Raw genomic sequence first — 18,516 nt, 5'->3', positions numbered from 1 at the left:
CCGAGTGCTGGGATTAAAGGCGTGCACCACCACCGCCCGGCTATTTATTTTGTATTAATGGGGATGAGTGGGCCATGTGGACCTATCTATCACAGCGCACCTGTTGAGATCAAAGGACAGTTTACAGGAATTGGTCCTGACGTTCAAACTCATTACCAGGCTTAGGGGCAAGCACCTTTACTTACTGGGCCATTTCCCCATCCCAGGAATAAATTTTTAAGGGCAGCAATACTTGTCTAACTGGCTCCCTAAGAGATGACAGGATGCTTAGGAGTGATAAAAAATAAGAACAGCAGAAGAGGTAGGGTTAGCCCAGAATATAAGGGAATTAAAAGCTAAGATGCCTGGGTCTGAATGTCAGTTACCCTGCTTGGGAAAAGTCAATTTCCATTTTCTAGACAGCAGCCTCCTTTCCTAGGGCCTGCAAATATAATTTTCTATAATCCTCTTCTCTGTGGTACTAGTTGTTAAAACTTGACCACACACTGGAAATAAAATGAGAACTTTAAATACTATTGATGCCTGGATTCCAAAACCAAATACTCAGAATTACCTGGTCTAGAATCAATAGCTGGGACCAAGTGTTCAAATGCAAGAATCTGTGGGGGATATGACACTTTCCAGCTAAGAGCAGCCACCAAGAGGTTTATGGACATCTTTGTGTTAATTTTCTTATTGCTGTGACAAAAATAACAGTAAGAACTGAAGACAAGAGACATTTTCACTCACAATTTCAGAGATTTCAGTCCATCAAAGCAAGGAGGGCACAGTAGCAGGCATACACAGCTTTGTCTACGGTAATGGGAGTATGAGATGAAGCTACCAGATCAGGGAGCAGAGAAGACAGACCAGCACCGGGAGAGACTGTAATCTTCAAAGGCTGCCTCTAGTGCCCTACTTCACTAGTAGTCATGTTCAACCTCCAAATGGCTCCACAGCCTTCACAGTGCCACTAGCCAGAGAACAAATACTCAAAACACTCCTGAAAGGGGCAATTCAGAGTCAAATCACAACTTAGTATGTAACATTATATGTCAGTGACTATGCCATGTCCCTTGCATATATAATCTCAATCATTACAAGTCTATAAGTGTCCTTATTCCATTTACAGGTTCAAAACAGAAGAAAACCAATTACTTGCAAGATCAAATACTAATGTACTGAATCTGGTGAACAATTCAAAACAGCAAACTGACTACAAAGGCTAGAGAACACCATGAAATGAGTGTTATCAAGTCAGATTAACTACCAAGAAGTTCTTTCTTTCCACGCCCCTCTCTGTCCATGACTGAGAATCAACCTAAGACCTCAGGCAGGGCAGGCGAGAGCTCTACTGCTAGATTACAATCCTATCCCAAGAGAAAACACCTACTCAGCCACACTTGCCCTATGGGAATTTCAGGGTCATATCTTAAGATTTAAAAAAAAAAGGAAATCTTTTCTTTGTATATAATCTCTTGATAGTTCAGTGTCAAGGGGCTTAAAACAATATTATGTGTTTCAAACCAAATAAGTCTAAAAGGTTGCCTCTCTGATCCATAAGACATTGGAAATATGGAAGGAAGAGCTCTGAACTTCAGGTACATAATTAGGGAGTCCTTAGGCAGAAATGATAGTAACACACCAAGAATAGTGTGTGCTGGGATAATAACCAGTGAGGTGGGTGGTGCAGGGATCCCAGGCACAAACAACAAAAGCATTTAGGAGGCTGAGGAAGATAAAAAGTATGGGGCCATCCTGAGTTACATGGTGAGAGGCTAAGAAAGGCAGAAATAATACTTGACATGATTAGTTTAAAACCATTTGAAAAGCCAGGCAGTGGTGGGGTACACCTTTAACCCGAGCACTCTTGAGGCAGAGGCAGAACTTTTATGAGTTCAAAGCCACCATGGTCTGCAGAGCAAGTTTCAGAACAGTCAAGGCTACACAGTGAAATCCTGCCTAGAAAAAAACAAAAAAACAAAAAAACAAAAAAAAAACCCAGAAAATGTAAAAATGTATTAACAACTAAAGACTTAGCAGATTTCTAGATGTATTAGAAATGATATCTGAAATTTTATACACCCAAAATATGATGCCAACTTTAAATTTGTGAATGCTTATTTCTATGATTGAAAAGTAGATTTTGTTTTTTTAAGACAGGGTTTCTCTGTGTAGCTTTGACAGTCCTGGAACTCACTCTGACCAGGCTAAGCTCGAACTCACAGAGATCTGCCTGCCTCTGCCTTAAGTGCTAGGGTTAAAGGCATGCGCCACCACTGCCCTGTGGAAAAAGTAGATTTGTTTTAAGTCTTCATTTATTTTTTCCTTTGTTTTTATTTACTCCTTGCCAGCTCAGCACCTCATAAGCCTGCATATCTGCAAAACTTACAGCAGAGTTTTGCAACTAGCAAAACAAGACCTTTTAAAAAATATTGTTATGTGCATGGTGCCTCCACAAACATGTGGAGGTAAAAGGTCAGCCTGTTCTCTCTCCATCATGTGGGTTCTGGAGACTGAACTCAGTCATCAGGCTTGGCAGCAAGTGCCTTTACCAGTAGTACCATCTTGCTAGCCCCTTAAAAAAATTTTAATTGAAGTCAAATTTCTTATTTTTAGGACACCCATATTTTAGAATCAAGTGGCTATTCTTTGACATCCACACTAGTATACTGAGTATGGCATTTTTTTTTAAATCACTGTGTTCCTACAACAGAGATGTCTTCAGTATATCAGGAAGCATATAAATCACTTGTATAAAACTAAAATATCACACATTTAAATTTCTTATAGTTTATTTATTTATTTGTTTATTTATTTATTGGTTTTTTCGAGACAGGGTTTCTCTGTGGCTTTGGAGCCTGTCCTGGAACTAGCTCTGTAGACCAGGCTAGTCTCGAACTCACAGAGATCCACCTGCCTCTGCCTCCCAAGTGCTGGGATTAAAGGCGTGCGCCAGCATCGCCCAGAGAAATTTCTTCTATTTTAAAAGTGGCCCCTTTCCCAAAAAGGTTTTTCTTTTTTACACGTAACTAACTCTAAAAAATGAAAAACTGCCTTTTACAGTTTTCAGTTTAAGGGAATTTTATATAATAGCATTAATTTTGTGGCAAAGACCTCAGGACGCTAGAATTGCATTAAAAACTGTCAAAGCCACAGACAGGCTCCAAAGCCACAGAGAAACCCTGTCTCGAAAAAAATCAAAAAATAAATAAATAAATAAATAAACAAACAAACAAAAACGGTCAAAGCCAAACTATCCTATTATCAGACTTAAATGTTAAGGAGAGTACAATTCTCTGAGAATTCTATTTAAGGACTAGGTCTTTTTTCTTCCTTTCTCTGTGTAACCCTATTGTCCTGGAATTTGCTCTGAAGACCAAGTTGACCTCGAACTCACAGAGAGATGCCTGCCACCATCGCTGGGCAGGACTAGGTCTTAAAACACCAAGATATGTCAAATTAAGTTTGGGTCTTTGAAAATCCAGTTCTTGGGTATTCCAAGGCATGATTTAAAAACACACGTGCTTTTACTTTTGGTCAACCCTTGTACCAAAAGTGCACGCTCAAACACGAAGATAGGGCTTTCTGTTGTTTACATACCTTTATTTCTGTACTGCTAAAATGTCGAAAACAGTGACTGTGTGATAGCAGGCCTTTGATCCCAGCATTTGGGAGGCAGAAGCAACTCTGAGTTCGAGGTCAGCCTGGTCTAGACAACGAATTCTAGGACAGCCAAGGCTGTTACACAAACAGTAGAACATACCCACAACCCATCCTTTAGCCTGACACCTTTGTAATGCCTCGTTTCCTTAATAACCCTAAGTAAGACAGAAAACACTGCACACCTAGAAATCCCTGGCCTCTGCTTTCCTTCCCGGGCCGACCAAGGAGAGGTAATCTGCAGCCCATCTTTAACATTTTTGAAATATGAAGAAAAAAATAATTAAAAACGAGCCTGCAATTTCACATCCTCCAAAGGCCCGCTCTCTACAAACACTTCTCTAGCAGGCCTAGCTACCGAATCTAGCTCGGGGCCGGCAGGGCGAACACTGAGGAGAAGCTGCCTCCAGCCCAGGGTACAAAGGGAACCCTTTCCTTCGACCCTTTCTCGTTCCTCCGCAGATGGAGGACCAACAAACAGAACGCGCCTTCCGGGCGGGCACACGTCCCTCTCCTCAGCCCGCAGGCCCGCCCGAGGCCAGGCCACGAGGCCACGCGGAGCTCCCGGGACACAAGGCCCGAGCGGGTCAAGGAGAGAGGAAATGAAGCGGCTCCTCAAGGCAAACATGAGGCTCGGCCTCCAGAACAAAGCGGCGGCCCGGGGAGACGCGGCGGCCCCGCGACGCACACTCCCGGGGCTCCCGGCGCTACGCAAAAGCCCCGCAGCGCGCCGGCCCGCCGCCCTTACGCCACCGGCTTGGCCCCAGAGCCTTCGCGAATATGGCTTTGCGCACTGCGGCGGGGCTGCGCCGCAACCTAGCTTGCCCGTTGGCTCCTCCCCGCCGCCCTGCGCGGATTGGTGGCGGACGGAAGCCCGGCTGCTGATTGGACAGCGGAGGAGCCACTCGGGGCGGCTCCGCTGGGGCGGCCGCCCCGGAGTGATAAGTTGGGCTTCAGACACGCCTCGGCGCCAGCAGCGAGCCGGAGCTCTATGGAGGCGGCGGCGGGTACCAGGTGGCGGCTGCAGCGGCGACTCCTCTGAGCTGAGTGTTTCAGGCCATCCTCGACTCCTTCCTCCCCCTTCCCTCCCCCTTTTTTGTTTTCCGTTCCCCTTTCCCCTCCCTTCCCCGTCCCCGACGACCGGATCCAGAGGAGGCAGCTGCGGTGGCAGCTGCTGAGTTCTCGGTGAAGGTGAGTGGAGCCGCCGCCGCCGAGCGGAGCCCTCTAAGATGGCCGCCGCCCCTGGCCGCTTCTTGTCGAGTGTTACAAAATGGCGGCCGCAGGCGGAGCCGGGCGGGGCTGCTCTCGTCTGCCTCTGGGCCACCTAGAAATCCCTGGCCTCTGCTTCCCTTCCCGGGCCGGCCCGGGAAGACGCGGTCTGCAGTCTGGGCTGAGTGGCGGGCGCGGCCCGGCGCGAGGACGGCGTGCGAGCGTGGCGGGCCTCGCGCCTCGGCGGGAGGGACGCGGCCCGCGGCCGGGCCCGGCCGTTGGCGCGGGACCAGCGAGGCGGACGAGTCCGGAGCCCGGCCTCCCGGTGGGGAGGAGGTGTGTGGGCCCTGTGGCCGGCCGGCCGCCGCGCTGTCACCGGGGGACTCGGAGCGGAGGCGGCGGGCGGGTCAGCGGGCAGGAGGCCGCCTTCCTGCGGGAGAACAAAGGGCGGCCCGGAGGGGGCGCCTCCCGCCCGGCCCGGGCCCTCGCCCGTCGGAAGCCCGGCCACACTGGCCTTGGGGGAGGAACCCGCTGCTCTTTTGTTCGCGCGGAGTGGGGCGGAGGTTCCCGCTGCCGTGTTGTGGCCCCGCTCTTCCGGCGGCTTCCCACATGCGCCCTGTGGGAAGGGGTGAAAGGACGGGCGGAGGACAGAGCCGTCCCGGCGGCGGGGAGTGAGACCTTGGCCGCCCTGTCAGGGCCCAGGCCGCGCACAGAAGTGCGGCAGACCTCGGGCCATCGCCGGTGTTTAAAGCATTTCTGTTAGATTTTAAAGGCCACGGAATATGGCTGCGTTCTAGGCAGTGTCCAGATGTTCTTCCCTTCCCTCCCCCCCTTACGCACACACACACACAAAGGCTGTTCCTGGCATCCTTGACCACTAAGGGGATCCACGTAGCTGAACAAGATTTTACTGTGTATTTGTGGTTTTGACTTTGTTCTATTTTAGTCTTCAAAGGGCTGCAGTGCAGTGAAAGTTAATCAGCTGCAGTGAGAGCCGAAATAGATTAGAGCTAGGGTTTATGCATGTGTTTGTTGGCAGTACCTAATTTTGGCGTTCTCGTTTTTTCCAGGCTTTTCGTTTGTACCATCCCCTCCCCTCCCCACCCCATCCATTAATATTATTCTTTTGAAGATTCTTCGTTGTCAAGCCGCCAAAGTGGAGAGTGCGATCGCAGAAGGGGGTGCTTCTCGTTTCAGGTATAGTTTTGGGTAGGGCGGTAGATACATAGGAGGCCTTTTGAAAATGAAGCCGCTACTAACTAAATCGCACTTGTGTGCTGCTGTGGCTCTATAGAGTATAGGGTATACTGGGGGGCTGCAAGTGTGTCTGCGCCTCGAAGGGGGGCATCAGACCCTGGGACTGGAGTTACAGTTGGGAGCTGCCATGTGGGTGTTAGCCCTTGTCCTCGGGAAGAACAGCCAGCTCTCAAACCGCTGAGCCATTTCTAGCCTCTGGTTCATTTTCTTCTAGGCCAAAGTTCAGTCTTGGTTGTGGTGCAATTTCTAAAATATAAATAGGTTCCCTTTTGAGTGAGATGTAATTGGTAAAGTACACATTTGTTTTGAATAGTGCTTCTTCGGGCGGAGGAGGAAGTAGGGGTGCACCTCAGCACTATCCCAAGACTGCTGGCAACAGGTATGGTAACTGGATTTTATTAATTAAAGACTTCTCCATGCCTAACAGGATAACCCTTGGGAAATCACCTGTAATCCTAGTGTGAATTCGTAATTTTAAACTGTTTTCATCCTCTTGGTTCATATTTGCTGACTCAAAATGATTTTCCCTACTCTTTGATATTTGATGTGGTCTGTGTGGAGGAACATGCCTGTTAAGCATGTTGGTGTTAAGTCTCAAGGTTGGGTTGCTGGGTCGGTAGAGTTTTTTGACATGGCCTGGGAATATATTGCCAGAAATGGAAATTCTAAGGTACTAGAGCAGAAATTGGGAATGGGCCTCCCATTCATTTTAAGCCTTCCATAAGATTCTGGTGCTGTTTAAGAAAGATATCCAGGATTGCTTTGTTGTGTGGGAAGAATATAAAGCCTTAAGGTTTGTTTCGTTTTATTTTTACTTAGCAAAGTGGTGGGACATTTGTTAAATGAGTGAATACTGTTTTAGGTTTTCTTAATTGTAAGCTACTTTGTTGATGTTTTATTAAACTAGCGAGTTCCTGGGGAAAACCCCAGGGCAAAACGCTCAGAAATGGATTCCTGCACGAAGCACTAGACGAGATGACAACTCCGCAGCAAACAACTCCGCAAATGAAAAAGAACGACATGATGCAATCTTCAGGAAAGTAAGAGGGTAAGTGTCTGGCCATTCTGAGGGAAAAGAGATTAGCTGTGCTGTTCTAGTATGTATGCTGCACAATTCCGGACATGATTCAAAAATTTAGCGATTCTTTTGCCAACAATATTCTAAAAAACTTTTGATGAGGAGTCCATTGCCCATAGCTATCTGGCTACAGGGGTTGTTTATTACCCATGAGCTTATGCTAACTTTTCCATGTTGGTCTGGTATGTAACATCAGTGATGTGAGTGATATAACCATCTTAGCCTATGGTCAATTTCAGATAATGAGAACCTTGTACTCTGAGTTTTGAGAAAGGTATCTTGTGAAACCGCAGAAAAGCCCAGATAATATGATTCAGATGTCATAGTCTGTATCTGTGGGAAGTTTTATTTCACCATCTCTTTGATTAGATGAAAAATGAACACTTCTGTAATACCATGCACAAGTTTTACATAAGCTCAAGCTTAGACAAGAAACTACTGGGAGACAGAGGGGAAATATTTTCTTTTATTTTTTCCATGGAGTGATATATCAGCCACACTCCAAGATAAGGCCCTGTACTCAGGAACAAATGACAACACAAATTTATGTTTTTAGTGATTTTTTTTTTTCTTAGATAAGAACATGAAATGGGGGAGGAACGGAGCTGGAGGTCAGGAAAGACTATAATAAAAATATAATGTATGGCATTATCAAAGAATAAATAGGAAAGAAAGGGGAACATTTTTCCCTGTTTAGGGAGTTAGTAAAGGGAAAGTCAAAATTTAAACGCTATTTTTCAGCTTAGAAAATAATTGTTAACCCATGCTTGAAATGTGTTTTTCCGCAGCATACTAAATAAGCTTACTCCTGAGAAGTTTGACAAGCTATGCCTTGAGCTCCTCAATGTGGGTGTAGAGTCTAAACTCATCCTTAAAGGGGTCATACTGCTGGTAAGTTTAAATGTTAGTTCAAAAGGGGGCAGAAAATTTACAGACATAAGTTTCTTATATTTAATGACTGCATTAATCATGAGATAGGTCCTAGATATGGATATGTGTGTTTGAATAGTGATAATAAAAACAGGACTACTTTGAATGACATTAGGATTCAAGAAGTGAACCTTGAATCCTCATTTGCCTTGGTTTATCAAGTTGTCTGGAAACAGCTGCTGAGTTCTTTCCTTTGTAAAAGTGGTTTTGGGGGTTTATGATGATTCATAGGATTCTGGCATCTTGTTGTACATGACTATCAACCACAGAATTGTACCTTCAACGATGTCTTTGATTTATAGTTTTCTAGCTGGGGAGGTGTATGCAACATGAGATTTATTAGATTGTACCACAGATATTAATTTTAAAAGGTTTATTTTTTTTTTGAGGTGTTGTCTAAATGAATTGAGTGTAGCTTGTGAGGGTTAAGGCTGTTTTAAAAGAGGGCTCCTTCAGCCTCTTATTCATCATGGTTTGATTTTTAATGGCTTCTGTAGATTGTGGACAAAGCCCTAGAAGAGCCAAAGTATAGCTCGCTGTATGCTCAGCTATGTCTGCGATTGGCAGAAGATGCACCAAACTTTGATGGCCCAGCAGCAGAGGGTCAACCAGGACAGAAGCAAAGCACAGTGAGTGACAGTTTTTGTTTGCTTTGTTTTAAAATTAGTTTGGAATTTTTTTTTTTATTAGCAAAGTTTGTAATGCCTTTTGTTTGCAAATAGACATTCAGACGCCTCTTGATTTCCAAATTGCAAGATGAATTTGAAAACCGAACCAGAAATGTTGATGGTAAGCATTTAAATTTGCTATTAACTAGTACCGGGTGTTTTTATTACATTTTTGCCTTCTGTGGCCTAAGTGTACCTGTCAGAACACTTGCAAGAATGGTTCTAAGTGTTCTTTATTCTGTTTGCCTCCTTTCCTCAGTCTATGATAAGCGTGAAAATCCCCTCCTCCCTGAGGAGGAGGAACAAAGAGCTATTGCTAAGATCAAGATGTTGGGGAACATCAAATTCATTGGAGAACTTGGCAAGCTTGATCTTATTCACGAATCTATCCTTCATAAGTGCATCAAAACAGTGAGTATGGAGTAGCTTAGGGTGAGGTGTAGTCAATAAGAATGTCCTTATTTGGGGAAAGTTAGTCAATTGTTGCATATCTGAAAAGGTGGCTGGCTACTGACATAGTTTGGTAACCAGAGAAACTCAGAATTTCAAAGTGCTTTTTATTTTTTTTTTTAAATTTATTTATTTATTATGTGTACAACATTCTGCTTCCCACACACCAGAAGAGGGCGCCAGATCTCATAGATGGTTGTGAGCCATCATGTGAGTTGCTGGGAATTGAACTCAGGACCTCTGGAAGAGCAGTCAGTGCTCTTAACCTCTGAGCCATCTCTCCAGCCCTCAAAGTGCTTTTTAAAGTAAGGGTAGATTGGATTGCTTTGCCTGTGTTGAAATTCATAGAGGGATTTCTTCAACACAGACAGGTAGGAAAGCATTGTCTTACATGCTCTAGGAATTGGGAGTCAGTCCAAACCTAAGGAAGGAAATACTACATAAACCAGATAACTAAAATTTTAAACATGTTCTTTTGGTAGCTTTTGGAAAAGAAAAAGAGAGTCCAACTCAAAGATATGGGAGAGGATTTGGAGTGCCTCTGTCAGATAATGAGGACAGTGGGACCTCGATTAGACCATGAACGAGCCAAGGTATGCTTTTACTGAGAACAGTTAAAGGTGGTGTGTCTTGTGAGTTGGGGTTTGCTCTAGTTAGTCTGCCTTTACCCTATGGCACAATAATTCAAAATGCCTTAGATAGTGTACTTCTAATTGTGTTTTTTTGTTTTATTTTTTATCAGTCCTTAATGGATCAGTACTTTGCCAGAATGTGTTCCTTAATGTTAAGTAAGGAATTGCCAGCAAGGATTCGTTTCCTACTGCAGGTAAGATTTTTTTTTCAACAATGTCGAATAAACTTGAGGTTTTTTCCTTTGGAATAGTAATTAAATTTTAAATTTTTTAATTAAAATTTAAATTTTTTAAAATTACAGGATACCGTAGAGTTGCGAGAACACCATTGGGTTCCTCGCAAGGCTTTTCTTGACAATGGACCAAAGACGATCAATCAAATCCGTCAAGATGCAGTAAAAGTAAGAGATTTTCAATTTCTTTTTCTTCTTTTCCATAGTAGTGTAGTCCTTAACTCTTAAAATCTAGAATTAGTGTCCTTCAGGCCATTTTTGGAGAGACAGTTCTAGAACTGTAAATAAGCAATCCAGGGTCTATGGGCAGCAGTACTTACCCACTTTTCTTCTCAAAGGATCTAGGAGTGTTTATTCCTGCTCCTATGGCTCAAGGGAGGAATGACTTCTTCCTGGAGGGACCGTTCATGCCGCCAAGGATGAAAATGGATAGGGACCCACTTGGGGGACTCGCTGATATGTTTGGACAAATGCCAGGTAATTTTAAATAAAGCAGTGTTTTGATTAAACTAAAGAAAGGTTAATGCTTTAATGAAGTTCTAAGAATTGTCTGTATTTTAAGGTAGTGGAATTGGTACTGGTCCAGGAGTTATCCAGGATAGATTTTCACCCACGATGGGACGACATCGTTCAAATCAGCTCTTCAATGGCCATGGGGGACACATCATGCCTCCCACGCAATCGCAGTTTGGAGAGATGGGGGGCAAATTTATGAAAAGCCAGGTAAGACATTGAGAGTGTTTATATAGAGTTTAGGGCTAACCTTAGGTTCAATACATTATGTCGTTTATTGTTTTTTAAATGATGCTGAGTTTTACCTTTAATGCTTTTTTTTTCTTATCCAAATTACCACCTGACAATTTCAAATTGAGTAAAATGTGTATCCTTAATTAGTAAAAATCACATCACTTTATTCAACAGATAGGTTAGATATTCTTCCCTGTTTCATCTTTTCTGGGCAAAGCAATGGCTTGGCTCATTCCCTTGGTACTTGATTACCATAATTTTTATCTAGACTTTCTCTCCCTTTCTGAAATAGGGGCTAAGCCAGCTCTACCATAACCAGAGTCAGGGACTCTTATCCCAGCTGCAAGGACAGTCGAAGGATATGCCACCTCGGTTTTCTAAGAAAGGACAGCTTAATGCAGATGAGGTACATTTGCCTACATTACTTCTATGCAGTAGATTGTCAGTGCAGGAATCTCTTGCCCAATGATTATAAAAAGACGCGAAAGAGGACTTGAAGCTGGATTCTTTTCCTTTTTCTCTCTTCTCTACTCTTTGCCTAACTTTTCTCTCTATTTCCCTCCCCTCCCACTTTCCTCTGCTTCTTTTTCTCTCTTTGGATGTCCAGCGTCCTATGAGCGAAGATTATGAGATATGAGGGCAAGTTTCTAAGTAATTTTTACTAGTTAGCATGAGAAATGGTTAAGATGTTGGTGGATTTCTCTGTAAATAGAATAAAGAGTATCTATATTGCTGATATTGGGTGAATTATGTTACAAACTAAGGTTTGTAAACAGTATCTTTATCTTTTCTTCCAGTATCTTATTCATTAAATCAGATTGCTTTTCCCAGAAGTTAAATTTATCACGTGATATGAAGTAACTTTGTTTTAGAGAATTATGTCTCTGCCATAATTATTAGGTTTGTCTAGGATTCTATACATTTGACATTTGTTTATTAGCTCTGTTAACTTGGTTATGTGTTGATTTGTTTTTGATTTTAGATTAGTTTGAGGCCTGCTCAGTCGTTCCTAATGAATAAAAATCAGGTGCCAAAGCTTCAGCCCCAGATAACTATGATTCCTCCCAGTGCACAGCCACCACGCACTCAGACACCACCTCTGGGACAGGTATGGGCCCTAAAGTATCTGCCCTCTGAAGATGAGTGAGAATTCTGTTTTCTTCCCTCTGTTTCAGGTGGTACTGTTCTTTTTGGTTTCTTACATTTATTTTGATTAAACGTGTGTTGTGCTGCTTGCCTTTAGACACCACAACTTGGTCTCAAAACTAATCCACCACTTATCCAGGAAAAGCCTGCCAAGACTAGCAAAAAGCCACCACCATCAAAGGAAGAACTACTTAAACAGACTGTAAGTTTCAGATAGCCCCCTAAGTCGTCTCTTGCTTAAACAGTTGAGGATAGGGAACACTGGTGGTAATTGGATTGTGTTCTTCTCAGGAAGCCATTGTGACTGAATATCTGAATAGTGGAAATGCAAATGAGGCCGTCAATGGCATGAGAGAAATGAGAGCCCCGAAACACTTTCTTCCTGAGATGTTAAGCAAAGTGATCATCCTCTCACTAGATAGAAGTGATGAAGATAAAGAAAAAGCGAGCTCTTTGATCAGTTTACTCAAACAGGAAGGAATAGCCACAAGTGACAACTTCATGCAGGTAGAACATTGTACTGATTGTGTGATAGCTCTTTCCAGTTGTGGTTGGAAGCTAATAACTGTTTTTGAATATTCTTCCCAAGGCTTTCCTGAATGTATTGGAGCAGTGCCCCAAACTGGAGGTTGACATCCCCTTGGTGAAATCTTATTTGGCACAGTTTGCAGCTCGTGCTATAATTTCAGAGTTGGTGAGCATTTCAGAACTAGCTCAACCACTGGAGAGTGGCACCCACTTCCCTCTCTTCTTACTTTGTCTTCAACAATTAGCTAAATTACAAGATCGAGAATGGCTAACTGAACTTTTTCAACAAAGCAAGGTCAATATGCAGAAAATGCTGCCAGGTAAGAGCTGACTGACTTAATTAACAATAAGTGATTTTGTGTACTAGGAAAGTGTTTGTAAAATGGTCTAGATAGGTCACCCTGGTAAAATGAGAAATGTCTTTGCAGAAATTGATCAGAATAAAGATCGAATGTTGGAGATTCTGGAAGGAAAGGGATTGAGTTTCTTATTCCCGCTCCTTAAATTGGAGAAGGAACTATTGAAGCAAATTAAGCTGGATCCATCCCCTCAAACTATATATAAATGGATTAAAGATAACATCTCTCCCAAACTTCATGTAGATAAAGGATTTGTGAACATCTTAATGACCAGGTAAGATAAATGGTTTTCACTTGTTAGAAAGTCTACAGGGCAGAGCCCCAAAAGCTGGTGTTGAACTAGACAATTACTAACATGATCTCTACTGTTCAGCTTCTTACAGTACATTTCTAGTGAAGTAAGCCCACCTAGTGATGAAACAGATTCTTCCTCTGCTCCTTCCAAAGAACAGTTAGAGCAGGAGAAACAACTGCTGCTCTCTTTCAAGCCAGTGATGCAGAAATTCCTTCATGATCATGTGGATCTACAGGTCAGTGCCCTGTATGCTCTGCAGGTGCACTGTTATAACAGCAGCTTCCCAAAAGGTGAGGTGACTGGTGTCCGTAGAGAATGAGGGGCAGTCTGAAATAGCACACTGGAATAATGGAATTAATTACATGCTTTTGGTTGGTTTTGTTTTAAGGCATGTTACTTCGATTTTTTGTTCATTTCTATGACATGGAAATTATTGAGGAGGAAGCTTTCTTGGCTTGGAAGGAAGACATAACTCAAGAGTTTCCAGGAAAAGGCAAGGCTTTGTTCCAGGTAAGCGCTTTGTTAAGTTTTAGGGGTTTTTTTGTTTTGTTTTGTTTTGTTTTGTTTTTGCTATTGACTTGGCTTGGTTGTTTTTGATAGTATTTTAAATAGACCTCTTCCTAACTTTAATGCATCAAAAAGTATGTTAGTCTGCAAGTTGTGGTTAGATAGGCAGTTAGCAAATGAGATGAAGATACGGGATGAAATCATGCTTAAAATCATAGTGCTGTGTAAAGGGGTTATAGATTTGGGTTTAAAACTAAAAGTGAAAAAAGCATACTTTGTAGTTTGGTATTGTTATCCAGTAGAATAGAGCTCTGGAAATAGAACTTGACATGAAAGAACTCTAGATCCATAGTGTGCATAAAATTAACTTTTTGAAGAATTTAAAAGTAGGATCTCAGCCTAGTGCTAGCTAAAAAGGTCTTAACACAGTTCAGATAGTTCTACTAATAGTATAGTTCTAGCTAAGGCCTCAGCTTTGAGGAAGCCCTGGTTTACAGCTTCTAATCTAAGGTTTATAGACTACTTTGTAAGGAGTGTTAAGACAAGCCTGGACACTCATTGTATGGGATCCTGTTCTCTGGTGGGCAACTAGAGAGATAGCTCAGCAACTTAGAATGCTCAAAACCGTTTATCTCCAGTTCCCAAAGGTTCAGTCCCCTTTTTGACTGTTGGGCCCTGTGCATTCATGGTACACAGTCATATATACCAGTCAGTCATCCATATATGCACAAATGTTTTAAAGGAAGGAAGGCTGGAAATGGCTCAATAGGTAAAGCTTGTGAAGACCAGACTCCAGAATCAACTTACTCTCCGGGTGGACTTCTTGATTGTATATCCTGAACAAAACTTAATTTTTTTAAAGATTTATTTTGTATGTATGTCTATAAAGATGTCAGAACCCCTGGAATTGGAGCTTTAGACAGTTCTGAGTTGCTATGTGGTTGCTGGCTATTAACCCAGGTCCTCTGGAAGAGCAGTCAGTGCCTCTTTTAACCACTAGGCCATCTATCTCTCCAGCATCCTAAACTTAATGTTTTATATAATATACCAAGTTTTTTATTATGAATTTAATTTACAGGTAAATCAGTGGCTAACCTGGCTAGAAACTGCTGAAGAAGAAGAATCAGAGGAAGAAGCTGACTAAAGAACCAGCCAAAGCCTTAAATTGTGCAAAGCATACTATGATGTAACTGCATTTGACCTAACCACTGCGAAAATTCATTCCGCTGTAACGTTTTTCACAATATTTAAAGCAGAAGCACGTCAGTAAGGTTTCCTTCTGCATAAGGTTTTTGTAGTGTGATGTCTTAATCATAGTCTACCATCAAATACTTTAGGAGTATCCTTAATGTTTAGATAGAATATTAGCAGCATGCAATAATTACATCCTAAGTTCTCAAGCAGAGGCAGTCTATTGCAAAGATCTTCTTTGCTGCCAGTTACCATAGGCTGTTTTTAAGTTAGAAAACTGAATAGCAACACTGAATACTGTAGAGATGCACTTTGCTCAGTAATACTTGAGTTGTTGCAATATTTGATTATCCATTTGGTTGTTACAGAAAAATTAACTGTAATTGATGGTTGTTGCCGTAATAGTATATTGCCTGTATTTCTACCTCTAGTAATGGGCTTTATGTGCTAGATTTTAATATCCTTGAGCCTGGGCAAGTGCACAAGTCTTTTTAAAAGAAACATGGTTTACTTGCACAAAACTGATCAGTTTTGAGAGATCTTTAATGCCCTTGAAGTGGTTTTTGTGGGTGTGAAACAAATGGTGAGAATTTGAATTGGTCCCTCTTATTATAGTATTGAAATTAAGTCTACTTAATTTATCAAGTCATGTTCATGCCCTGATTTTATATACTTGTATCTATCAATAAACATTGTGATACTTGATGTAGTTGTACATGACTTCAAATAGTACCTCCAAAGTTTGGAAAATTGTTCATTTTGTCTTGAGGTATGGACTTACCTCAGTTTAAGAACTTGGGAAATTTTTAACTTCATAGTCTTAACACCAGTGCTATTTAGTAGTGATTCACCCTGTAAGCAGCGTTAGTATCATACTTGAGAGTATTCAGTTTTTCACCTTGTTTCAGACGGTTTCTGTCAGTCTTGTAATGCAAGCTGTCAACTTAATCTGGAGCTGCCTTTACTGTTAAGAGACTTTGTCAACTCTGACTCTGCTTTTTAAGCACCTTAGGAATAAGCTTCCTCATCACACCATCCTCTTTGCTGAGGTACCTGCTTAGTCCTTAATCTCCATTTACTCTTCACAACAAAACAACCAGAGCAAGAAACTGAAAAACAAAACTGCCATGTGGTTTAGAACTCGGCAAATGCTAGGCTTTAAATTTATGATTTAAAATTTTAAGTCATAAAATTGGCTCCTATTTCCATTTTGTCTAGCCCTTGCAATATGTAGTTCCTTTACCTGGAACAGTGCTTTCATTACCTCTTAACCTTCAGGTATTGGTTTAAATTTCACTCAACTTGCCTTCTTCCTCTGCCAGGACAAGAGAAGAGTTTCTATAAGTCAAAGGTTTTTTTGTTTGTTTGTTTGTTTTGAGATGTCACTGAAAAGGTCCATGGGGAACCCAGAGAACAGTGGACCACGAAGTAGCTTGACTGGGTCAAGTCCCATTGTGTCCCCTGCATTCCCTGCCAATATCTTCTCAGGTGTCACCAGCTCCAAAAGCCTGCAGTGGAAATGAGTAGGGACAGATAGGCCCTTTGCTCCCTCCAGAAGAACCCTGGTCTTGCTTTGGTGGCTTTGTCATCTACTCTCAGTGGAGTATAAGAAACTGGGAAAAGTTGAAGTCGGAGCCAAGGATAATTGTGGGATTGAGGTTCATTCCACAACTCAGCCTAGCCTGTGGTCTACTACTCCCTCTACCCCTTGGTGAAAGCTGAGCTCCAAGGGGACAGGACAGTGTAGGTCTCATCACTGCTGAGTGGGATTTTTATGAGCTTCAATACTAGTAAATTTTGGGAATTAAGGATTTAAGGGAAATTCAAAATTAGGTTTAGGATCCAAAATGTCCTGGATAAAAGATTGTCTTTGAATCTGAAGATTGATTGCATGGTAACTGAGTTAGGGCTAACACACTAACTGAAATGATCTGTGTATTGCCCCACCCTCTAGAAAAACTAGTAATGAATAAATGTTTGGATAGTGACCTGGGTTTTTCTCATTTGTTATACCCCTTAATTCTAATGTTTCAGAGCTTGCAACTTAGTTGCATCCAGACTTCATGATGCAGTGGTTACTTCAAAGTGTGTGTGACACATTTTTTAAGGCCCACTCAAGAGGGAGTTCCTTGAAGAAAGCAGGCCCCTGGGATGGGAAGACAGTCCTTTCACAGCTCCAAATCCTTGGGGTGAGTGCTGTGGACCAGCTACAGCTTTCAGGGTCGAGGTAGGGCAGGACAGATACACAAAGGTCACTGTCAGACAACCTGACAAGTCCTGGTCTAGATAGACCAGAATTTAAGAGTCACATGGAGGGGCCATTCCACATTTCCTTATCACTTGGAACCTGAGTCTGGAAAAGAGGACAGAAAGCCATCAATCTACCGACTCACTGAGTGCTCTCAGAGCCCTCTGCTAGGCTCCAGGAGGGGACCTTGAAGACCTTGTGGACAGACAAGTGTAAGACTCTTGGTCAAGTATGAATGACACAGGATGTGACTCAGGAGCAGGGCTGTTCAGGTCAGCTCAACACTCAGGCAGGAGAGAAACTACTGTTTAGGGGTGGTAAGTATCCAATGGGGAAAGAATGTCAGTGCTACTTGAAATGGTGTTCAGAGAAAGTCACCTATCGGGAGATAATGGAAGTTAGGAGGGAATCAAGTCACTAGAGCATTCAGGCAGAAGGAAGCAAATCCACAGGCCCTCAGATGGGGATGGATGAACAGTAAGATGGCCTGAGGCTGGATGGAGATTGATGGGGTGATTGGTAGAACAAGTATGACATAATAAAGATACATTTATTCAAAGTAGAACAGGTGATTTTATCTGATAATTAAAATGATCCAATGTCTGCATTTGGCTGATTATTCTAGCCAACATTCACTGAGCATTTAGATTGGAGAAAACCGATTCATCCCATCTAATCTTTCTAGCACCCCCAAGTACTATAGTATCTCTAGTTTATTGATGCAGAAACAATTAGACGCCTTATCCAAGAGCTGTAAATAGTTCCAACCCCAGCCTTGTATTGTGGTCCAGTTACTGCTCACTTTATTCAGTCTGGGACCCCAGCTCAAGGGTGATGCCACCCACATTCAGGTGAGGCTTCTCCTTCAGCTAAAACTTTCTTGGAACTAGAATAGCTAGAGAGTTGGTTCAGCGGTCCTGAGTTCAGTTCCCAGCAAACCACAGTGGGATCTGATGCCCTCTTCTGGTGTACAGGCAAACATACAGCATTCGTACGTGTATGTATGTGTGTGTGTATCTATATAAAACTGGAAATAGACACACCCAGAGAGTTACATACATGGTGATTATAACTTTAAACAAGTTAGCAAAGAAGGTTAACTATCACATTCAGAGAGAAGCTTCATGCCTGTGGGATGGGCCCTTTGTTCTTAAGATTGTGTGTTTATGTGTGTAGTGCCACAGCACTTACATGGAGACAGAGGACTTTTCAGAAGTCCATTTTCTTCTACCACAGCACAGCAATAAGTGAGTTTCTGTCCGATTCTATCTCCACTTTCTATCTCATTGTAGGAGTGCTACAATTACATGAGCCACTTCAGCTGCCTTTTAAGGTTGGCTTTTGGGATTCAGTTGAGGTCATGTGTCTTGTGCAGCAAGTGCCATGTCACCAGCCC

The 18,516-nt window shown here is 42.6% G+C and overlaps 1 protein-coding gene and 1 non-coding gene across 2 annotated transcripts; both read left to right on the top strand.

The window, feature by feature from the left end:
• The first annotated feature begins 4,268 nt into the window (after positions 1 to 4,268).
• Positions 4,269 to 16,858, top strand: Eif4g2 (eukaryotic translation initiation factor 4 gamma 2). Its single transcript, XM_026781126.1, has 22 exons — positions 4,269 to 4,649; positions 4,904 to 5,609; positions 5,922 to 6,048; positions 6,422 to 6,487; positions 7,016 to 7,156; positions 7,975 to 8,077; positions 8,614 to 8,745; positions 8,839 to 8,905; positions 9,044 to 9,195; positions 9,717 to 9,827; positions 9,977 to 10,060; positions 10,169 to 10,267; positions 10,438 to 10,576; positions 10,662 to 10,822; positions 11,829 to 11,954; positions 12,090 to 12,194; positions 12,284 to 12,499; positions 12,582 to 12,840; positions 12,949 to 13,153; positions 13,253 to 13,464; positions 13,563 to 13,684; positions 14,760 to 16,858. Exons 1-22 carry the CDS (start codon positions 4,269 to 4,271, stop codon positions 14,823 to 14,825), a joined length of 3,780 nt encoding a protein of 1,259 aa, XP_026636927.1. The 3' UTR covers positions 14,826 to 16,858.
• LOC113456577 lies at positions 11,305 to 11,489 on the top strand. The gene has a single exon (XR_003377342.1). It is a non-coding gene; the product is annotated as a small nucleolar RNA SNORD97 (small nucleolar RNA).
• Positions 16,859 to 18,516: the final 1,658 nt, after the last annotated feature.

This window comes from Microtus ochrogaster, chromosome 8, assembly GCF_000317375.1.
Source record: "Microtus ochrogaster isolate Prairie Vole_2 chromosome 8, MicOch1.0, whole genome shotgun sequence".
Lineage (NCBI taxonomy): Eukaryota > Metazoa > Chordata > Mammalia > Rodentia > Cricetidae > Microtus > Microtus ochrogaster.
Note: the sequence above shows the minus strand (reverse complement) of the source record. Positions and strands in the feature narration are given on the sequence as shown.